Source organism: Lynx rufus, unplaced genomic scaffold (assembly GCF_022079265.1).
Source record: "Lynx rufus isolate CCGP_SWC_20201006 ecotype Redwood Valley unplaced genomic scaffold, mLynRuf1.p SCAF_7, whole genome shotgun sequence".
NCBI classification, from domain to species: domain Eukaryota; kingdom Metazoa; phylum Chordata; class Mammalia; order Carnivora; family Felidae; genus Lynx; species Lynx rufus.
The window spans coordinates 103,466,681-103,491,688 of record NW_025814889.1 but is presented as its reverse complement, the minus strand read 5'-3'; the positions used below and the strand labels follow the sequence as shown (position 1 = coordinate 103,491,688).

The 25,008-nt window shown below is 37.8% G+C and overlaps 1 protein-coding gene across 1 annotated transcript in view; it reads right to left on the bottom strand.

Annotated features, from left to right (window-relative positions):
- OTOGL (otogelin like) overlaps positions 1-25,008 on the bottom strand; it is a 140,583-nt gene that overhangs the window by 83,032 nt on the left and 32,543 nt on the right. Inside the window, 11 exon segments of the mRNA XM_047066966.1 lie at positions 184-291; positions 4,515-4,677; positions 6,206-6,258; positions 9,049-9,123; positions 9,930-10,095; positions 12,800-13,009; positions 16,177-16,301; positions 19,814-19,991; positions 22,068-22,191; positions 23,603-23,748; positions 24,214-24,260. Of these exon segments, the coding sequence (XP_046922922.1) occupies positions 184-291; positions 4,515-4,677; positions 6,206-6,258; positions 9,049-9,123; positions 9,930-10,095; positions 12,800-13,009; positions 16,177-16,301; positions 19,814-19,991; positions 22,068-22,191; positions 23,603-23,748; positions 24,214-24,260 (1,395 nt within the window).

The following is a 25,008-nucleotide window of genomic DNA, read 5'->3' as shown; positions in this document are numbered from 1 at the left end:
TTCTGGGTTGAACAAATATGCCCCAAAATAATGGTATGATTCCACTATAGATAGTAACTCTCCACCAACTCCTGAATGCCTTTAAAATCTTATTTACTCCGCCTTGATTTGTTTTGTTGCTGAAGTCAGTCACATTAAGTAAATACAAAATGATCAAATACAATTGCTTAGGAATCTCATTACCAGGTATAACATGGTGTAGCAATCACTTCTCCCGAGAGGTACTCCCAATCTTTCCAGATGCATGGACAGCTTTCAGGAACATAACACTTTCCTTTGTGCTCTGCCATTCTTCCCAGTGAAGAAGTAAATACTATTTAGTATAAACTACTAATTTCAGTTTTTAAAAAATCAGCAATCTTGTCATATTCAACACCATCTATGTTCCTTACGGCTGCCACAGGCATGTTCCATCTGACCTATGATGGGGTCAGATCTAATCTTTATCTCCCTCTTTTCACACAGTACCTTGCCTATCACGGTAGTAAATAAAATGCCAGGCAAGTTATTGGATGCAATATTTTAACTTTTTTGGTATTGCTTAGCACCATAAAACAAAAACAGAAGCTTAAATTTCTGGTGACAGTGAGCTATTCTGAAAAGAACATTTAAAGAATAAGTGAGGGCTCCTTTTATTAATATTTGCTACTTAAAAGAAAACAATCTGTGGGGTGTAACGATTTTTCAGTAAAATAGTAAATTGTGAGATAGATAACATTTTCTGTGCAGGATAAAGAGAGTAATCAAAAGCTCCTTATGGAAGTGCTTAAATTTAAAAGCATGAGAATTTAGTTAAGATGTGCTTTGAATAAAAAGCATTACATCAAGTGTTTCACATTGTTGGTTATTAACATAAACTTTGATTGCTGGTTTCCTTTGATGTGTTATTTCCTTCTTCAAAGATTATCCCACAAAAAAGTATCTTCAAGTATCTATGAAATAGAAAATTAAATCTCATAATCTCAAATGAGAATTAACTTTGTTGTATTTTCAAAATATTTTGATATGAAGATTAAATACATACTGTATATGATATATATTCCAATACCTTTAATATAAATATATACATATATTTTTCAATATTCTTAAAATCTCTTCTCAAGAATTTATTTCATAAACAATAATAAAATATTACTAATAAAATTTAAATTATAATAATATAACTATAATATAATAATTTAAGGGGCAAGTGGGTGGCTCATCCGACTCTTGATTTCAGCTCAGCTCATGATCTCACTGTCGTGAGCTTGAGAGCTGAGCATGGGGCCTGCTTAAGATTCCCTCTCCCTCTTCCTCTGTCCCCACCCCTCATGCGTGCTCTCTCTCTATCAAAAAAATAATGGCAAACTAATAAAAACAAATAGCTACTAAAAATAGACAAACTATATGAAGATTTTTTCTGAATTTGCTTTAAAATGTTATAATTCAGGGGCGCCAGGGTGGCTCAGTGGGTTAAGTGTCCGACTTCAGCTCAGGTCATGATCTCATGACTCAGGAGTTTGAGCCCCGCATTGGGCCGTATGCTGACAGCTCAGAGCCTGGAGCCTACTTCAGAGTCTGTGTCTCCCTCTCTCTCTACTCCTCTCCTACTCGCACTCTCTCTCTCTCTCTCTCTCTCTCTCTCTCTCAAAAATAAAATTATTTTAATATTTTAATTTTTCAAAAATAAAATAAAATGTTATAGTTCAATGCTATCAAAATTAACACAGAAGTCAGGAATCCTGAATTCTTGCTTCTTCTCTCGAATAGAAATGATGCCATTTGTTTCCTTCTCTGCTTTCACTCTCACATCTCTTCTAGCACAGCACTGTAACTCCTTATTCAATGTACATGTTGTCCGTTAGACTTCAAGCTCCACTGGGGAAGACCATGAGTATCTTGATGATTGCGTCCCAATGTCTAGCATAATACCAGACACTCAGTTGTTGAGTGAAGGTGAATAAATGAACCTACCTCTATAAATGCTGTGTTATCTCATTTAGATTTCTCCCTCCAGACAATAGAGTCCTACAGTCTGCATTTTCTCAGCTCAACCCTCCTAAACTTCTAGCCACTTTCCTTGGGCATTGCCATGTCTCCTCTGCCTGGAAAACCCTTCTCCTCCCTTGCTCCTCCTGAAAAACTTCTCATCATTTAAGACTTAGTTTAGTGCAATCTTTTACGTCCCACACTCCCTATACATAGAAATTTATAAACACCTTTACTTTACTTCATTTCATCGCAATGAATCTTCCAATGCAAGTACTTCATTAAATGTCTTGCAAAGATAATAAAATCAATAGCACAAACTAATATTTTTGAGTGCTTTCTATGGCCCAGACACTGTTCTAACCACTTTAAATACAGCACTAACTCCCCTAAAGCTAGAGACAATCCCATAAGGTAGATTCTGTTGTCATCATATAAATGTATTTTAGTAGCGCCCCCCTACGACACGGTAGCTCAACACAGTGTGCCACACATGAGTACCGTATGATGGTGCACTGCACATACTCCACCCCCATGAAATAGATATTTGTATGTACATTTTAAAAAAGAGGAAACTGAGATTCCAGGTGGTTAAGTCACTTGCCCTGAGATACTTCAGCCAATAAGGAGAGCCAATATTTGAACCCATTTCTGTATGACTCTTTCCACTCTGTTACTTTCTATTTCTTTAATCCACAGTGATTTCTAAGCTGAGGTCTGAAGATTTTTCAGACTTGATAAATTGCTGTCATGATGACGAGCTCCACGAAAACTGGTGACACCAGGTTTATTGCCCTAAAATAAGCCAGCCAAGATCGTATGGAAGACAATCCAAATAGTATTACCATGAATAGCTTTATAACAGAAAGTTCTATGTAATAAAAATTATTTCCAAATCATTCAGAGGCCTCTTAGTTAATTCCAACTATATTTACTTCAATATAAGACGACAAGGTGGCAGAAAATTTCTTTAATTTTTGTAATGAAGTTAGACAAGTAAATAAATCATTGTTGAACTAAAAGTCAAAGGTGACAGTAAATAGATAACAATAAATAAATAATGGCATCAACTGCAAACATATGAAACAAAATTAGGATGCAGCTTTATCTAATCATCCATACATCCTTGAGTCACAATCAAATCAAATAAATGAAGCAATGTTGTAGGTTTCAATTATTTTAGCGTAATAACAGTTATATTTCCCTTGTCCTTTTTACTAAAATGTCTTCCTCGCTCATCTGCTCTATAACTTGATTTTTACCTGCCTTTATTTTCCCATGCATGGGCAGTCGTTCTTTCAATCTCTTATGTCCTTCCTTTCTAAAGAGATTGGTACATTCCCAAGTCACTTGACTCTTTTACCTATTCCAGATGGGGACCATTTAGACAAATGCAACTCTCTTGAGAAACAGACCACAAAACCTCTTTCTTCTTTGCTCATGGTTTACACAAACTGAGCTCAGGAATCCCTCTGTGTGAATATATTCACCAAGGAAGAATGGGTGACCTGTTTGCCTTAGGTGGCCTCTCTCTATGCACTGCCTCAATTCACTACCAGAAGACGGAGGGCCAGTGAGACCAGATGTTATATGTGCCTGTGAAGAAGCTGATAGCTGCCAGATTCTGTATGTGCTTTTCCTGTGTACAAGGTATTACTGCTACTGAAGAAATTACAGGGGCACCTGGGTGGCGCAGTCGGTTAAGCCTCCGACTTCAGCCAGGTCACGATCTCGCGGTCCGGGAGTTCGAGCCCTGCGTCAGGCTCTGGGCTGATGGCTCGGAGCCTGGAGCCTATTTCCGATTCTGTGTCTCCCTCTCTCTCTGCCCCTCCCCCGTTCATGCTCTGTCTCTCTCTGTCCCCAAAATAAATAAATGTTGAAAAAAAAATTAAAAAAAAAGAAATTACAAAGATAGTAGTAGACACACACCATATCTCACAAACCTAACAGCTTAAAAGAAACTTGTGGAATAATCACTCAGCCAACGTCAGCAGAGCTGGGATTTGAACTCTGGTGTGTTTGAAGCCAGAGTTCCCACTATTACCCACTGCCCTATGTAGCCTCAACACACCAGTTTCTGTAACATCTATTAAATAAAACATTAGCATCACTATCATAACTTAACTTCAACGACATTAACAGCACCACAGAATATACAAAAGATATGCACTTAAAGTATTTTGAATGGACACTGGGTCACTATCACTTTCCCAAAATTGCAGTTAAACCAGGAGATAAATGCCAAGTCCATCCTGATATGAATCCTCTCCTCAATTCTTTGTATTACTTTAATAATATTGTATATATAACATATGTGTGACATATTGAATCATTTGTTATACGTCGTATGTAGTATTTAAAATATAACATGTGATATATTACATGAGTATAACAAAATAATTACAATAGTCTCCTAGTTACCAACTCAAAGTTAACCACCAGGCAGATCAACAATTTTAGCTATGTTTATAAATAATGTTATTAAGAGCTCTTGCATTTTCTGTCAAATCCTGAACGCTCTATTTTTTTTTAAAAAAGAGACTTACCCTGGAGCACAAACACAGCCACTTATACAGGGTGAGGATGGGGCGCAAGTGAAGTTCATGGCCAGGTTTGCGCATGTAGTCTCACAATTTACACCACCAGCTGGCAATTCAGGGTCAGGAAATCTGCAGTCAAAATACACTTTTCCCTCGGGACAGGCATGAACTTTAGAGAAAAAGGCACAGATAAAATACCCTTAGCATTGTATTTCCTCCACAGACAAATAACCATCTTACCATTAGATGATGCTCTGACTCTGTAATGTTTGTTTGAGGAGCTTACAAACCTTTTCTAGGAAGACCCTTTTGTCTCCTAAATGTTTAAAACCTATTTTGAGTTTGAAAATCTTAACTGCCTTCCCCAAAGCAATAATTATGTAATTTTCTGAGGTCAAGAAACAGGGTATTTTTATTAATCCAAACATACATTTTCAATTTTGGGGGGACTAGTAATATAATACACTGAAGCTCTTACAAAGCTGTGTATTTACAATGAACACATAATACTTTTAGATCTTGCTCCACCTCTGAGTCATTATTTATATCAATCCTCACTATACTGTAGAAGTGCAGAAGTAAACATAATTATAGACAGAGTAAGGGCTACATATTCTTCCAGAAAGTTTTTGGGCTCAGAGGGATTAAACAAGCTCCCTTGTTTGGGGCCAATAGGATCAAATCTTGTGCATTCCTCTGTGAGAAGTCTGGCCACCTGGATTTTCTGCTCTTTATTCTCAGCCACACTGAAGCAAATGGGACAAGAAAAGGATGGCCCAGTTGTTACTGAGTATGTGTGGTCCTTGAACACACCCTGTAAGGAAGCCTAGATAGCTTCTAGATAGCTTGAATCCTTATCATTATGCAAATCCAGGGCCTATAAATCAAGGCTAATTTATAATAGCATATACAAGACCATGCAAATAAATAACAAAACAATAGCTCCTTTTTATCAGTCTAGACCCTATCTGTTATAAGCAATGAAAGTAGTGTTGTTTATGATTTCCCTAGAATTTCTGAACAGTAACTAAAAATTTGAGGCATTATGGTGAAAATAAATAATTTATAGGGTGCCCTAATAGATAGGATTTTCAGGAATGATTAGCAAGTGTTAAGTGGGATTCTAAATAGAGATGGAAGTAGATGTCATCTTAGAAGACATTTTTAATTAATGGCTGCTAGTCCTAGAGTCCAAGAACCAGTGGCAATGACTTCACCTTGGTCATAAGCAGAGATGCAGAGTCTCAGACATCATCCCTGACTTGCTGGATCAGAATTAATGTTTTACCAAGGTTCCCAGGTGATTGTGTACACATTAAATCTGAGAAGTCCTGGTCTAGTTTGGCAATTACTGCTCCACAAGTGGGTTCCAACAGGTGCCTGGATATATATGCCTAAAGCCCTCCGTGCACCTGAGGTGGTTCTGGGGTAGGCAGCATCTAGGCAACAACATCCCCTAGGTCGATCAGCTCTGCCCCTCAGCAGCCTTGCAAGGTCACCCCAGGATGTCCTACAATTATTATAATTATGAAAGTGAAAAAAGTTAGGAAGCACTGGAGCACCATATTGAGGAATATTCCCAAGACTATATTCATGCACATTGGCAAGGAAGGCTATGATGGATTTATGATTTCCAGAAAAATGGCAGCAGGGTTGGAGCTGCATTCTCTTTAAGGAGAACATCTACTAGATCTTACCAGTAGAGGGCGTTGCTGGCTCATCACATTTCACAGTCCCATTTGAACACTGGCTAGTAGAAGCAAACAAATAGTTAATTCATGAAGCCACAACTCAGTTTTTTCTGTATTTCAAAAACAATCAAATAAGTGTTTGGCTTAGCTTGATCCAAACTTCAGCTCCAACACTGAAGAGAGCTATTTCAGTTCAATATTTATCAAACATGTATGTGCGGGGCACTGCAATGGGCATGGGGGATACAAAAACTGAAAGTCATAGCCTTTACCCAAGTGCTTATGTTCTAATAAGAAAGGAAGACATATAAATAAATAATTTATGCAGTGTGACATATGCAACATGGAAATATGTTTAAGATACAGAAGTAAAGCACAGAAAAATGTCTTAAAATCTGTTGGCAACTGACATCAAGACAGTCAAAGAAGGTAAAGTCGGGATAGTTTTAAAGAATGGATGGAGGTTATGATACGGATAAAGCAGGAAGGCTATGACACTCAGAGGAGATGTGGTACAAAGCCACATGTGGTAGAACGGTGTTCCGTGTAACACAGTACAACGCAAGAAGTGACAGGAGACGTAGGTGGCAAAGAGGCAAAGGCCACCTCCATTAAGACGCTAAGACTTTATTTATCCCAGAGATCTTAAGTGGAGAAGTAATATGGTTGGTTCCAATTCTAGAAAACTCATTCTGGCAGCAATGTTGAAGATAGAGTGGAGTCACATTCTCCTTGCAAATTAGGATCTAAATTCAGGGCATACGGCAAAGCAAATCAAGCAAGATTAATCTTGAAAATCCCTTAAGAAGATATCACTTAATTATATCTCAATGTAAAGAAGAAATCAAGATAGGAAACAAACACATCATTTCTGAATAACTCCAACATAGACAGTTTTTACTTCAGCTTTGGACCAGATCATGTGTTCTATATTTGAGCCCAGATGAAGAAGCAGACTAACATACATGGCCATATCACATGAAAACTATGCTTATGCATCATGTAACACTGAGATGACACTCAGAGCTATGATTTACTCACACTGTGCATGACAGAGAGGAACTGAGACATACAGATCTCAGGGCACAGATCCTGGTCTTCCATATCATACTCTCTCTGGGACATAGGCTTTTTGAGAGGAACGGTACATGAGGTCACTACACTAATGGAATTTTTTTTTCCTTATTGAGGTGGGATGGTTCCTTTTGCCAAGTTTACTGAAATAAATCCAATTACTTTAAATTCTAAACAGATATAACACTGAGGTAATGTGGAAGGGGGCAAGACTAGAGGCAAGAAAACCAGGTGGAAATGTCCAAAAAAGAGACAGTGAGAGACATTGCTAGCAAGTAGGGTTGGGAATGAGGGAAGGAATTTCACCCATATCCAGAAAGTAAAAAGTCCACTGTGGTTGGCAGTTACTGGCTGGAAATGTTGAGCAGGAGGAAAAAGTCAAAAATGGCTCCCAAATTAGTTTGGGAAACTGGCCAGTAGCAAAACCTAGGAGAGGAAGATTCAAGAGCAGGTTGCCTTTGTGTCTTGATCGAGGGGTGGTAGGAAGGGAGATGGAGACAACAACAAAGGTAAATTGACCATAAACAGCATTCTGCCATAGATACAAAATAAGCTGCCGAGCAAAGTGGTCAATGGAGCAAGCACTGCAGAGCCAGGTTCCCCAGAATTGAAAATCGGCTCTGTTCCCAAGTTGTTTAACTGCCTGTGCCTCCTTTTCCTCACCTGTACACTGGGGCTAAAGCAACAGTGCCAATCTCTTAGGGGTACAGTGATGAGTGTTTTAGTAATAGACATAAAACGTGTAGAATGGCACCAGGACTGCAGAACGTGCACGGAAACGGCCAGGTAACATTATTATTATCATTACTGTTACTATTATCTTCTGTCAGGTGTTCCTCTGGTGCCACTGAAAGAGGGAGCTTAGGAGTTGGATGAAAGTAAGTGTGGACTGCTGCATGGATGTGTCCTCATTTTTTTTTTTAATTTTTTTTTCAACGTTTATTTATTTTTGGGACAGAGAGAGACAGAGCATGAACGGGGGAGGGGCACAGAGAGAGGGAGACACAGAATCGGAAACAGGCTCCAGGCTCCGAACCATCAGCCCAGAGCCCGACGCGGGGCTCGAACTCCCGGACCGCGAGATCGTGACCTGGCTGAAGTCGGACGCTTAACCGACTGCGCCACCCAGGCGCCCCGGATGTGTCCTCATTTTCAACCAACAGGTTACAACAGGAAAGCGTGTTAGCCATGAATAAGTGTTATCTCACTAGGATCAACGTCACTAGGGAGGGGGTTCACTGACTCCAGTGTGTGATGTGGTTCAGGCCAACTGAAACCTCTCAGCAACTTGCCATACTTCTATCTGAGAACCAAATTAATTAAAGGGCTTCCATGTTGCTTCAATTCGTAACTGTTTTCTGCAGTTATGAGCATAAGACTTGGGCATTCCCTGCTGAAATGTAAAAGATATATGGCTTAGGGGTTCCTGAGGGGCTCAGTCGGTTAAGTGTCTGACATCGACTCAGGTCATGATCTCACGGTTCATGGGTTGGAGCCCCACATCGGGCTCTGTGCAGACAGCGCAGAGCCTGGAGCCTGCTTCTGTCTCCCTCACTTTCTGCCCTCCCCCACTTGTGCTCTGTCTCTCTGTCTCTCTCTCTGTCTCTCAAAAATAAAAATAAAACATTAAAAATTTTAAAAATATATGGCCTAAAAGGCCACATTAAAGTTATCTGTATATTTGAAATTACAGAAGTCACATTTAAATTTACAGTTTTGATTAAAAAATTGTATTAGTACATGTTGTCAAGTACATCCCCATCATTAAAATCTACCATAAGCCCGACGGCGTTGGGATGAGCTCCCCAGGTTGATAAACGCTGCCCCTATAGTGACACCGGCAGTGAAATCTGTAATAATAATAAAAAAAAGGTTAAGTTAATAAAATAGGATATTAATTTAAAAAAAAACACTAAAATCAAGCAGACATTATGCTCTGAATTGGTAACTCTGAGGCATACTCTAAAGATGACATTATTCTAGGAGCTGGCATGCAATTCTGTTATATGAATGGTAGGAACTGGTTACATCTGGAGTCCTGTGTACTTCCAGATTGTATGTTCTATAGTACAAATTCTGTAACGTCTTAGTCACAGTACAGACTGTGTTGCTTCCGTCGCAAAAAAAAAAAAAAAAGTCCCTGAATGCACTTCAGAGAAAAACAATTGATACATCATTTCAGCTTATAAGACAAAAGCCTATATCTCACATGAGATCGGAGGAATTTCTGAGTCCTGATAGACAGTCCAATCTTGCTCCTAAAAGCACTGTCACGTGACTGTGAAACAAACTTTGTTATTAATTTTGATATGGTTAAAACAAGTAGAAATAAACTTTGGGATGAACCATCACATTTCTTAGCTCTTCCTGCGGCTAGTAAACATGTACCGGGTTAAAAAACAAGTAAGTAAAGGTAAAGACATTAAGAAACAATAATGAAACAACTCACATGCAGATCTTTGCATATACGCACACTTATTTTAGGAAAAAAGTAGCTGTTCAACAGTGGAGAAAATTTATTTTCCAGTAAATGGTGCTGAGTCAATTAAATTTGAAAAAAAGAAAGAGAAATGAAACAAGCATGAAACTCCATTTAACCTGTAAGGAAAAAGGAGAGAGAAACACTGGATCCTGCCCACACATTCCGGTGACTTACATGGGCACGCAAAAGCTAAGCGTGTCTTCGTAGTATTTGCCTTCAGGACAGTTGCAGCCCTCCGCACAGTCATCGTTACACTGCTCAGGGGCAGCGAGAGTTGTGCAGGAACGGCGGCAGAAGGAAGAGCAGTGATGGTACAGCATTCCCTTCTGACACACGACCCCTAGGACGAAGGAGCATCAGTTGAGAAGAATTGTCACAGGGTACGGAGGCATTTACGCTGGGCTCTAGGTCTATGATAGACATAAGTTATGAAAAACAAAGATATATTACATCAATAAGCTTAGAACATTATAGAGGCTTGGAACAGAAACAATAAACAAATAAGCAAATAGATAAATAAGCAAATAAATAAATAAAATGCTTACAACCGACCGTTGAACAACACAGGTTTGAACTATGTGCGTTCGTCTACCTACACTTGGATTTTTTTCAACAAATACAGGATAGTAGTAAATGTATTTTCTTTTCTTTATGATTTTAACATTCTTTTCTCTAGCTTATTTTATTGTAAGAATATACTACATAATACATACACAAAATGTGTGTTTATTGACTGTTTATATTATCAGAAAGACTGTGGGTAAGAGTAAGTGATTAGTAGCTAAGTGTTCGGGAGAGTCAAAAATTATAGCGGTTTTTGACTGTGGGTGGGTGGGAGATCAGTGCCCCTCACTCCCACGTTGTTCAATGATCAACTGTATTTGCCTCAATAGGAGTGGAACAGACATATCCTCTTTTGAAACGGTTTTAAATTTTTTTTTTCAACGTTTATGTATTTTTGGGACAGAGAGAGACAGAGCATGAACGGGCGAGGGGCAGAGAGAGAGGGAGACACAGAACCGGAAACAGGCTCCAGGCTCTGAGCCATCAGCCCAGAGCCCGACGCGGGGCTCGAACTCACGGACCGCGAGATCGTGACCTGGCTGAAGTCGGACGCTTAACCGACTGCGCCACCCAGGCGCCCCTGAAACGGTTTTAATGTGACATTCCTTAACAGTCTTTAATAGCCTATACCATATTTTTTAATATTTAAGGTATTTTACATGTCCAAATAACCTTCCTGATGTCACATTTTAGATGTATTCACTGCTATATTGACATCATCCTGTTGGTGACATTATTTAAACCTAAGTAAACTGTAAGTCTCCTACAAATAAGGCAAAACTTGACTTAAATGATCCATACTCATAGCTTTTACTTTTCACTATCTGAATTGTGTTCATACTTTTTTTCTAAATCTTCCAATATCTCTTTAGACCAAACCAAAATTAGGCGAACTAAAATAATCTAAAAACACACCTTTAAAAATAAAACCTAGAAAATGCTGGATAAAACATAATTGAAATTATGTTAAATGTATAACTGATCTTGTGAGGAAAACAATGGGGGAGGGCTCATCTCCTCAGGTACCACATGAGAAGAGGGAAATAAAATCCAGAATTTAGAGGAAAGAGGGATAATGGGTCCAGGTAATCTTGAGCCTTACATTTAACTCATGTGGAAAAGAAAATGAGAGCTTATCCTTCACAAAGCAAGGGAGGAACTGGGAGAACTTTAATTTGGACCCTCGGGTCCTCAGCTGAGAGCTGTACTAGAGCAGAGATCAGCAAACTTTTTCTGTAAAGGGCCAAATGGTAAATGGCCTCAGCTTTGCAGGTCATACTGTCTCTGTCACAGCTATTCAACTCTGCCCTTGTAGCTCAAAAGCAGCCATTGACAATGTGTAAACCTATGGGCAATACTCTTTATTTACAAAAACATAGAAAGCCGAAGGGTGTCATTTGCCAACTCCCGGACTAGAAGAAATCTGATCATAGTACAGGAAGATACCAGGAAAGCTTCTCTAATTCTGTGGGGCCTATGATGAAATAAAGTTATCCTCTGAGAAATCAAATCCCAGACCTACAACCTGTGCAGTGTGGCATAGGCATCTACATTACTTTTATACTGACATTATTTTTGTCTTAGAAAACCCAAGCTGAGAAATTAATATCAAAACTGGCCAGTGATACCCCTGGAGTGATAGGAAAAAGTTTTATGAAACATTTAGGGGGAGGGGGTGGAGAAAGTGATGGTCCTAAAATCCAGGTCATAAAAGATACTAAAAGGGGCAGGGTAGATTAACAAAGATTAACTCATAAAAAAATTATAGAACGCATAAAGAAAGGAAACAGTCGGGGCACCCGGGTGGCTCAGTTGATTAAGCATCTGATGTCAGCATCTGATGTCAATCTTGATGTCAGCTCAGGTCACAGTCTCACGCTTCATGAATTCAAGCCCCCCATCAGGCTCCACACTGACAGTGCAGAGCCTGCTTGGGATTGTCTGTCTGTCTGTCTGTCTGTCTGTCTGTCTCTCTCTCTCTGTCATTAATTAGTTAATTAATTAATTAATTTAAAAGAAAAAGAAAGGAAACAATCTACCATGAATGAGACAACAGACACCAAAACCATGAGATAATTACCTGTTGTATAACTTACCTATTTTACTACAAATCACCTGTGTTACCATATCACATAATGCTTTTCCATACTTCCCAATAATTAGATATGACATTTCTATGATAATTTTTTTTAATTTTTCACATTATTTCCATTCCATACCTCAAACCATGCAGTTACAACTCTAATAATGCTCATATTAAAAACAGCAAAAAAAATTATTGGTGTCTTATCCAATATACATCCAATTTTAAGAAATGCAGTATTTCATTTGTTTTTCAGGTTTGCACACTATACTCATATTCCAAATATCTTAGGCGACACTGGCCTTTCTTTTAAAAAGAAAAAAACATAGTAATTACCAACGTAAAAATCTCTAAAGTGTCATCTGATCATCTTTATCTGTGCCATTATTATACTCACCACAGAATGAAATCTGAGCTCTGAAATCGATGCTGATACCACGCTGGCCACAGAGGTAGGCATAGTGGGCAAGAGCATTGCATAGACAGGCGCTTCCACACTTGCATGCATCATGGCGGCACAGCTGAGAGTATAGTCCCGGGCTAATGTAGATGTGGCAAGGAGCAAAGAGTTCCTGGTGGATAACATCACAGTGTGCTGCGTATCCAACTAAAAGACAAAAATACATACATACATACATACATACATACATAAATAACAACAACAACAACAAAAACATCAGCACCTCATTTACTAGTCTAGATCTTACCCTTAAGTACCAAATTCCAGAACTATCCAAGCATCTTGCTTTCCTAGAAGTACTGAATTGCCTATTATTTTCAACAAGAGCCAATATTTTCCATTTATACTATTTTGTTGGTTTATCTTTACTTATAATAATATTGGTGGCAGCACTGAATCCATATTTAATAATCTTTTAGCAAAAAAATATTGTGCTATACCTGAATAATATGAGTTACAGAAGGGCCAATATAAATGGCCACAATCACCCCATTGCCCAAGGATCATCATAGAAAATCACCCTAATTCTGCTATAAAGAATTGGAGAATATTGGAAGGCTTATCTCCAGACAGCCACACACAATAATAGTGGTGCCAGATTGTAGATGCTATGGCAACTCCCTGAAATACACAATTATCCAGGAAGGATTGGGAATCATCTCATTCCAGCAAAGTCTCTGGGGTAAATGGTAATGTGCCAGTTGCCATATAGTCATTGAATACAATGTCTGCACAAGACACAATGGACAGAGCACAATGTCTGACAACAATGTTTGATAAATGAATCTATGAATGCATGAATAAATGAATAATGAATAGAAATTAGGGGTTGGGCCACATACTAAAGGCTATGAAATATAGATCTATATAATCACTTCTTGAAATCTCTTGACTTTTCCCTTGAGAATGACCAAATAGAATCATAGGAATAACCAAGTTTGACACAGCAATCTAGATCCCATCTTTCTCCAAAAAAAAAAAAAAAATTATCCGTAAAAATGAATGAAATCTGGCCATTTGCAATGACATGGGTGGAACTAGAGAGTATTATGCTAAGCAAAATAAGCCAGTTAGAGAAAGACAAATACCATATGCACACAGGATAATGCACACAGGAGCCAAAAAAAAAGAGAGGCAAACCAAGAAACAGACTCTTAACTCTAGAGAACAAACTGAGGGTTACTGGAGGGGAAATGGGTGGGGGGAAGGGTTAAATAGGTGATGGGTATTAAGGAGGGCACCTGGGATGAGCACAACAAGGGTGTTGTATAGAAGTGACTAAATTCTACACCTGAAACTAATATTGCACTATATGTTAACTAGCTGGAATTTAAAAGAAAAAAAAAAACACCTGAATGTATTTTGTTGCATATTTTAAATATACTTATTTTGGTAAGGAAACACATGGGAATTGTCTGAGTATTATATTTTTGCACTGTATACGAAAATAAGTAACTTAGACTATAACAGCATTGTGTTGGCATGCATTCTTCTAATCCCCAGGAATGCCAAAGCAAAGCAATACATCAGTGGGGCTTTTACCGTGTGCCTTAAGGATTTGTAGATCAAAAAATATTCCTACTAACATTAAGTAAAAGGGTGATTCAAGAAGATCCTTGTGAAAAAAATATCCTTCAGAATTATTGGCTTTTATTTATTTTCCTTTCTCTGGGGATTTTTCTAAATTTACCTATTTGAAATTTTTAAAGTAGGTCACGACAAAGTTGAAGGAGGATTATATCTAAAATATATGTCATAGAAGACATGAGATAGGGGGATAAAAGTGATAAAATATATACGTAATAAAATGGCATGTAACAGGGAGGTCATAAAGAAAAGACCGGAGGGAAATTGAATTTGCCATTTGGACTCTACTCCAGCTTTTACATGTTATTAAAAAACAAAAAAATAAAGTTGCTGAAATATCAAAGAGAGAATTGAGAAAGTTAGAAACAAACTGAGCAAGACTAATTGAAGGAGAAGGGAATCTATTAGTAGACATTTTAAGACAGAATAGGGGGGAAAGTATCGTTGAATGGCAGTGAGATTAAAAGTACTGAATTATAGGGACAGCTGGGTGGCTCAGTCAGTTAAGCATCAGACTCTTGATTTCAGCCCAGGTCATGATCTCACCATTTGTGAGACTGAGCCCTACATTGGGCTCTGCACCGACAGTGTGGAGCCTGCTTCTGATTCTCTCTCTCTCTCTCTCTCTCTCTCTCTCTCTCTCTCTCTGCCCATCCCCTGCCTTCCTCACTCTGTCTCTCTCAAATAAATGAATAAACTTTTTTAAAAAAAATTATTGAATTATAGAGACCACAAGACTTTAGCCTAATACTCTTATTACAGATAGAAAAAATGACCACAGAAGTTAACAATCTTTTACAAGTTTAGAACCTAGCTTAGACAAAAAGCTAGCAGCACTGAAAGCATTATCTTATATTCTTTCCAGTACATCAAAACTATAAATTAATACTAAGGATCATGTAATAATCAAAAGATTCCTCCCAAACAATCACCAAAAATTCCAGAAATTGTACTGGGTTTGTATAGGTACTCCAACAACATTAATAATGTATAAAAAATAGCTACCTAGAAACAATAAATTAGCCAAAACAATTAAAGGAACAAATTAAAATTATAAAAATATTTATTTAAACATACATATTAATTTTTTCATAGCCATTTTGCAAAATATATGTATATAACAATACATCTCATTTTATTGATCAGTGAAATAGACTTTCACATGGTTTGCTGTGGCTTTCGTAAAAAAAAAACAAAAAAAAAACAAGTACAGGATAAATTCTTGGCATTGTTTGTTACACTGTCATTGCAGATTGGAACTCTGGAGCATGACCCTCTCAAATTGTTGCACACTTGATGGCACAGACCTCCTTGGATCGCTGGCCCCTGCTTATGAAGTCATAGCATGCTGTCTGAGTAAGAGCCGGTAATGAATGTGATAGCAATAGGAGAATCCACATGAGCTGTCACACTGTGGAGCTCAAGTCAAATATCACAAGACTATAACTGCATTATTACAGTATTTCCAGAGATTTTCCTTTAGAATTTAAAGAATCTGACATCTCCAAAATGCTAGCCTACATTTGTGAAGAGTTTAGGGATTTAGGTATCAACACCTAAAATAAGTAAATTTATGAAAGCAAACCAGGAAACAAGATAGTCATTTTCTGGAGTTCTTTATAAAAAATAACCTAGATTACTTAAAGAGGCATATCTAATTATCGAATTGTCTAAGATGATAGTAATACATGGAACTGTCCTCCAGGTTTACATGCAGGAAGACTTACTGTTTTGTTGATTAATGTTACAGGGGTCCACCATAGGAACATGAACAGGTGCAAAACAAGTGGAGGAAACTCTCCAAGCATATGCGTGAAGTTGAGGGGTGCCTTCTATCATGCCTGATGGAGACCTAAAAAGCAAAGATAACATGCATCTTAGCCTCTCCCATTCATTTCATTTCTTCATAGTCTTCAAATATTGAAAACGGAGAATACAATTTTTTTAACTTACAAAGAAAACCTAGAGCCTAAAATGTTCTATGTTTTAAAAAATATGTGCGATATTAGCTTCCGGTTATTAAGAATTTATAATGGGTCAAATTGTGAACATATATGGTTTTATTTAATAATTGCCTCAGGCTTGTGAAGAAAATATGATTCCCATTTTAAAGAGAAAGGAGAGAAGAAGCTCAGAGAAATATTAACATTCACTCAGCGGGTGAGCGTCAGAGCCAAGATTCAAACCCCACTTCTCACCAATTTAATGAAACATCATTCACACAACCAAATCATTAATGTGTGTGTGGTTTAGGGTGCATGGGGAGAGGTAGATGCAGGTAGTTCACATGATTCTTTTAGGGTAAAGACAAATGTCCCAAATATAAATATCCTATATTTGATTCAGTATTTCAATTTCCATTATGAGGACTGAAATACTGAGGTTCCATCCTGAAGTTAGGCAAACAAACCAAAAGAAAATTGAGGGAAGATGGTATGAAAGCCCTACTTCATCCAAAGTTGCTCACTTCAGTATCCTCAGCAAACCAAAATGGAAGAGAAACATCTACCCTTCTGACACCAGGCTTATAAACACAATAACACTTAATGTTATTAATGCCCCCACCAGCAGGGGCTTAATCAAGGTTTAATAACTCATCAACCATTATTTAATAAGTGACAATCCTGACTGGACACTGTACCAGACATTGTCAAAGCGACCTAAAGAATCAGGTTGGAGGGGCACCTGGGTGGCTCGGTTGGTTAAGTGTCCCACTTCAGCTCAGGTCATGATCTCACAGTTTGTGAGATTGAGCCCCACGTCAGACTCTGTGCTGACAGATCAGAGCCTGGACCCTGCTTCAGATTCTGTGTCTCCTTCTCTCTCTACCTCTCACACTCTGTCTCTCTCTCTCTCTCTCAAAAATAAATAAACATTAAAAAAAAAAAAAGGATCAGATTGGGTTAGGTCTCCTGTAGGAAGCTTTGACCAAGCAATACTTGACTAATGAAAGCCCCAACAACATGGCCAAATAGTAGAGTAGGCTTTATCTCAGCTGTCTATATTGTCCTATTAAATTAGCTACTTTGGTTACCACTGACCTCAGCCACTAGCAACTATATGGAGCTTCTCACCACGGAAGCTGAGAGAGGAGAATAAAAAGGAGCTTCACAAGCCATTCCACAATGCTCATCCCCTGTCCCCACCATTTCTCTTTCCCAATTCCTCAAAAGTAAACCATTCTAGAACTCTAAAGCATTACAACAAACACCTAATCCAAAATCTCATTTTGTTCAAACAAGAACACTGAGACTCAAAGAAATTAAAGAGCACTAGCTCTTTGCTTTGTCTCCCCTCTCCTTCTGTCTTCAACGCTTCAAAGGACAATAAAATAGGTCAAGGTGATGGGTGTAGCCAGGGTTCCCAGGAGGAATGGACTCAGAGATGGACTCTCTTATTTCACTTGATCCACTTAATAAATACAAAAAAGAGGAGGAACTAAAATGTAGACCCATTTATTTATTGCGTTTTCATTTTATAAAACAATGTTTGGGCTCACCACACTTAAATTACTGTAATAAGATTTTCAAGTAATGAATATTTTCCACTCCACTATGTTTGCAGATTCGCATTAACCTCTATGAAGTAAAGAATTTTAACTGCTTTGTTAGAAAGCTAAACAATGTTCAAAAGTTATCTATGACTCTGAAATATTATCCTGCACTGTTATCATGCCTGAATGTTTATACATGGAGGCGACTGGTGCCTGAGAAAGAGGCAGACAGATCTGCCATCTGTTAAACACTGACTGCTAACCCATTCTGATAAACAAGAAAGAGAAAGAAGGCTTAAACTTCTTTTCTGCACATTTTAGCCAAGCCGCTTAATACAGTCTGTTTCATGAATCTGATAAAGATATTGATATTCTGACCTACAAACAAATGAAGCATAAAGAACTAAACAACCTAAGAACAAATTAGTCACACAGAAGAAAAGGTAAAAGAAATTGTCTTTTGAAATTTAAAATTGTAAATGCCAGTTCTCCTTGCCCCTCCAAATTCTTTTCTTGGAGCCCTACTAAAAGCCCCGTCGCCATTTAGTTCAACTGTCTACTGCATATAAGACTCTATGCGACTCATAAATACGGAGAACAAACTGAGGGTTATGAGAGGCATTGTGGGAGGGGGGATGGGCTAAATGGGTAAGGGGCACTAAGGAATCTACTCCTGAAATCATTGTTGCACTATATGCTAAGTAATTTGGATGTAAATTTTAAAAATTAAAAAATAAAACAAGTTAAAAAAAAAAGACTCTATGCGGGTTCCTAAGAACAGAAGGATTGAGGGGTTCATCCTTATTCTCAAAGCCTTCACAGTTTTAAATGGAAACCAGACATAAAGACAGAGTTTCATAGATAACAGAGTAAAAATGAACTTTGGTGGTATATGAGCTCCTGTTTTGAAGCAAACAGAGTCTGAATTGGTTTGAACAATAAAATCAGAATTCACAAGAAAGATTAGGTGGTGGGAAAAAACCCAAATAGGAAAAATATGCAGAAGTGTTTTAAAAAGTACGGTATTCGGGGAATGGCTTCTTCATGAGACGTTCCTTTGTTACCCTGTCCACAACCACACGGCTCAACATTTAACGTTTTGAAATTACCTCAGTGTTTTTATATATATTGTTGATTAATGCCTTGCATTGACCTCATTATTTCTTAAAGGCTGTTATCCCCTCCTGATCTGCAATACAAGGTCCTTGAGGATGCGAACCATGTGATACTGCTTAAATTGTCCCACAGTGCTTAGTTCAAGAACAGGTGCCCAAAGCATTTACACTAAATCATACACTGTCTTCACAAGTAAGTGAAACTGCGTCATCAGTACAAGGGGTACAACTGTACTGTATTGCTTTTCTTCTGATGAAACACCAACGATCATAAAATTCATTTAACTTAGCTGCCAAAATGTTACTTCAGAGGAATCATTCATACCAAATGATATCAATATTTTAAAGGTAAAATTTACTATCATTAATGCCAAATGATATTAAGATTTTTAAAAAGCAGTGCACATTGAAAAATAAAATACTGTTAAGTTTGATAGGTGGCAGGGGAGAGAATAACAGGTACTTATTCTGTGGGTTAGCCCACGGGCTCTGAGTTGTACCACCCAAATTCACAGCCCAGCCCCACCGTATTTGAGCTAAATGACTTTGAGCTTTGAGGGTCTCAGTGAGTTTCTTTATAAAACAGAGCTACTAATTAGGGGATTGCTTTAAAATTTAAATAGATGATCATATAAAGCTCTTAGAACAGTGATGACTAAGCTATTACTAGTTAAGTAAACACTTCTAATGAAAGAATTTGATTCCTCCAAATTACTAGTCATTAAATCATGTTAGCTATTCAGAAATCATACTTACAGAAAATCATCCCTTATGTTCCCATTAAAAGTGCCACACAGCCCTAATGTTCTTCTTTTCCAGGCGCTAGTGAGTTGAATATAAATTCTTTCCCCATCTATAGCAAACAGAATCTTTAAACCAAATGTGGTTTTTAGAAGAATAAATAAGGATGACAGAGTTTGAATTTCAACAATTCCTGCGGGAAAAGAACATACGTAAATCAGCTTTGAGACTCATAGACAGTGTTCTGAAATGCTAGAGTATAACGCCAGAACTCTTCTTTCAAGAGACTGGGAACTAGAATTTCAATAAAAACTTGAAACATTAAAAGGGGGGCACCTGGGTGACTCAGTTGGCTAAGCATTCAGCTCTTGGTTTTGGCTCAGGTCATAATCTTGCAGTTTGTGGGTTCAAGCCCTGCATCAGGCTCCATGCTGGTGGTGGGAAGCCTGCTTGGGATTCTCCCTCTCTCTCTCTCTCTCTCTCCCTCTCTCTCCTTCTCTGCCCCCCCCCCCGCTCATGCTCGCTCACTCTGTCTCTCAAAATAAATACGCAAGAGAGAGAGACACAGAGAGAGAGAGAGAGAGAGACAGAGAGAGAGAGAGAGAGGGACATGAAGCAGGCAGGCTCCCAGTTCCTGCTCCTGTGCTCCAGAGCCAATTTTTGCCACCCTGTGCATTCTTTTCTCCTGTTTCCCTTCTGTCTCTCCTTTCTAAGACTTCAGCAGATCTTTTTAATAGATTGTCATGTCCACATGTAACTTCAGTTGGCTAGCATCTCTTGGCAGGTGTGGACAGTCCTTAGCATTTGAAGTCCGACCTCTTTTTCTTAACTCCCGTGTGTGTGTGTGTGTGTGTGTGTGTGTGTGTGTGTAATTTTCCCCAAACTGGTGATGTTTCAATAAGGAAGTGGCACTTTCCTAAAAACCTCTGCATTCCCCTGAGATTATCAGTAAAAAGGAGAGCACAGCACTTTAGAGCCACCATTTTACCAGACACCTTAAGAGACAAGAAACTTGTGTTCAAGTATGAACTAATGACTTCTGCCAACATGAGAGTTGCTCCTGTATCCCTATCACTATTTCTGCCACCAATCTGGTCACCACCCCCAAAAATCTAAGAACCATTCTTTGATCACATCGTGCCTTTGATGCCCTTCCCCAACCAGCCCTGATCCAATCCATCACTAGGTTCAGACCACTCTTTTTTCCTAAATATTTTCAACCTGTCTTCTTTCCATCTCCACTGTCACTGCCTTACGCTGGTTCCTCCTCATTCCCTGCATGACTGATTTCAGTAACACCCTAACTGTCCTCCATGTTTCCTGCCAGCCTCTCTTAAAGCCACTTCCACGGAGTTGCCATAGTAGTCTACCAAAAAAAAAGAAAGAAAGAAAGAAAAAAAGACTATCATTCTTCTCACTGAAACTTATTATTTATTTGGTTGAACCATATGAGGTTGTTATCTTTGTACATAAAAATGGTCAAATAATGATAATTTCACATTCAATTTCATACCAAGTTCAACACCCTTAGCATGACAATGAATAGCACGACCATGTAATTTGCAATACAAATTGGGACATCTCTGGGAATGAAAGAGAGTGTTAATAATAACTATGCTAGAACACAGGCAGGAACACGAAAACCGTAACGACGCTCTGCATATAAGATTTTCTCCAGTGTCAGCCCCACCTATTTCTCTAGTCTCATATCTGGACATTCTCCATTACCCTCTTCAGGCTTTAGCAGTCCCAAACTAGCTATAGTTTCCCCTAATCATACTGCACGGTTTATACCTCCTTGCTTTGCATGGAACACTTTTCCCACCTCCTTCACCCTGACAATCCTCAGTTTTGAATGCTGAATGAGACGTCACCTCTTCAGAGGTGATGTATCTGATGTCAAAACTTGCCTGACTGTACCTGCACTTTCCTGCCCAAGGCTGGGTGAGCTGTACTCACTTAGATCCCCAGAGTCCCTGTGCATATCTTTGAGTTTGTTATATTTTATGCAAGGGGCTGTTTTGTTATACCTCTCCCCTTGCAAACTCTAGGCCACTTGAGGTGAACACTAGCTCCCATAGACATGGTAATCTCTGAGGTCTCTAGCTGAGGACCCGGCAACACATAGGCCCTCAAATGTTAGGTTAGTCAGCCAATGGGAGAAGACTTCATTCAGGTTGTGTTGTTGTTGTTGTTGTTGTTGTTGTTGTTGTTAATGTTGTTGCTGTTGTCAGTGTAAGGAAAGTACATCATTAGCATTGCTTCTTACCATGCAGATTGAAGCCTTGGTTAGGACTGGTAAGGATTTGTCCTCCTCTACTAAGGGTCACTTGTTTGTTAAAATCATCCTCCAGAATTAGAGTTATAGACTGAAGGCAGACCAAGCCAAGGTTCTGCATAAAAATCAAGTGATTGGTTAAAGGAATGAGAGAGAAATAGGACACAGAAAGAGATAGGGATGATGGGAGAGGGGAACGGGAGAAAGCAAGAGAGAGAGGAGGAAGAAGAAAGGAGAAAGAGAGTGCACATAGATAAGAATTCCTGGTATATAGAAGGCTTGAGTATAAGTAATATAATAAAGTACTTAACATATACTATATAGCCCCATTACCAATAAAATTTGTATTTATATAGTACATTAAGTATACCATATACCTACCTATATTGTACATAGAACATTAAATAAAAATGTTCTCAACAAAGTGCCAATAGTTATGTTTTTCATAGCACATTATTAATATAGCTCTCCAATACATTTAAGTGGAATACTAAACATAAAAAATTCGATAAGGAAAAGAACAAAGAGAATTGGGATTCTATGTAGAAAATTTATTTGGACTCTGATATACTGCAAAAAAAAATCAAGCTGTAGAAAAAGCAAATAAAGTAGTTCAGAATTTTTGTTGGAAATAACCATTTCATACTGGAATAAAACTAGAAAATTAAAGATTTCTGCAAAATGTTGACTACCTGATGTAAAGAGAGGAAAATCTGTGTGTCTTTACAAATAACTCATGTATTGGGGCGCCTGGGTGGCGCAGTGGGTTAAGCATCCGACTTCAGCCAGGTCACGATCTCGCGGTCCGTGAGTTCGAGCCCCGCGTCAGGCTCTGGGCTGATGGCTCAGAGCCTGGAGCCTGTTTCCAATTCTGTGTCTCCCTCTCTCTCTGCCCCTCCCCCATTCATGCTCTGTCTCTCTCTGTCCCAAAAATAAATAAACGTTAAAAAAAATTAAAAAAAAAACAAAAAACAAATAACTGATGTATTTATTTGAAGAAAAGATCTAAAGTAAATATTCCAGTATGCTAAGAAATTCATCAAATCTATTTAGAAAACATGAAGCTGACTCAGTCCTGTCAAAAATCATCTCCTTAAAATAGTGGTTTCCGAAGTAACCAAAAACTTAGGTCCATTGTGCAGTTATGCATGAAATGTTCAAAAAAGTATATATATAAATTCCATTTTTTAAGAAAGAAAATACAATTAGGTACTTAGTATTTAATCTAAAACATATCTGTTTTCATATTTAATATCTGAAATCAGGATGTGCCATATAAGCAACAGTATAACATAGATTAGTTAGCAACATTTTTTCTTTGTCATAGGAAGAATGGTGAAGCATCTTAACAATGATTTTTGCAGAAAATTCACATTACCATTCATATTACCACTATTACCATATTACATATTACCACTCTTGACCTAGAATGGAGCTTGAGTGAAAAAACAACAACAACAAAACAAAACAAAACAAAATAAAACAAAAACAAAAAAATTCTTCTGGCCATTTTGACATGTTCCTACCTGTTCACAGTGAGCTTTCTGTAAAGTAATTGTGAATTTATCTTTTCCAGTTCCTTTCACAAGGATGTACTGGCACATTCCAATAAAAGAATAATGTCGACCATCAAACGTTGTAAAATGAGAATCACCCACAACGGAGCATTGTACTATCAAAATAAAAAATAAAAATTAAAAAAAAAACAATACAAAACAAAAAGGAGAAGGAGACAGAGAAGAAGGAGAAGGCAGAGAAAGAAATTATGTTTAGTTTTTAAAAGCAGGAAGTTGACTAGGGTAAATAATCATTCATCAAAAAGAATAAAGTGTTTAAAATGTACTCGTCTGACAAACTTACTAGATTATGTTATTAAATTTAATTCAAAATTTATTAAAGGATAGATCAATGTATTTTTTAGGTTTTGTAATATTTATACTACCTCAATAAGTTTTGACCAGTCACCTGGTCAAAGCTATCCTTTGTTCAATTTTCCATTTATCCTCTCAGTATCTGAATTTATGGATCATTACATCTCTTGTTATATATGAGATGAACTCATAAACATCATTGCCATCTTCCTCTTCAATTCAAAGAAAATTGAGACATTTTCTTTAAAAACATTTTGAAAGATTACCTGGACAGTCATGCTCAGTGCAGTTCCAAATTCCACCAACACACACACTAAATGAAATTATAAAAATATTAATCTACTGGTATAGAGAAACTGTATTAATGTTTGCATCAATGTATTGATTAATGTACCAATACATACCATGTTTATAGGTTCAGAATAATCTGACTTGAAAAATATATCTGCAAAATTTCAATTAACTGATAAACTTGGGCTGGGCAGCACCTAAATTATTATTTGTTGTGTGTCATACTTAAAAATCACTAAAGATGACACAAAGGGAATACAGAATAGCCAGGAACGAAAGTACTATGCAAACAGAGAGATTTTGTTTTATGTCCTTCTCTCATTGCTTAAACTAAATAAAAAAAAAAGTCACACACAAAACAGTATTTACCTATATTAGGAGGGAAATATACATAAAGAGTTAATAAAGTTATTTCATCTACTGCAAAACAAGAAAGTTTCTTTTAAGGATCATCAGACATTAAAGAGAGAGAAAAGATGTCCTCTTATGTAAGTAAATTCTGCCTTCTGCCATCAAAAAGACTTTTAGGATGGAAGGAGGATAGAAGGATAGAAGCAGAGTCTCTAAAGGGGAGGAGCTTAAATCATTATTTAAGAATGTGGTTGCTTATCTACCTGCATGCCAGTTATATCACACTGACAGCAAAGAGACAAGGGCCTGCTGACATTTACACCTGTTCTTTATAAGACTTCCCTGGAGGGACTTAATGCTTACCTAAAATAGTTTTAGTTGCTAATGTAATAAGAAATTCTAAATGTCTCTAATGATGG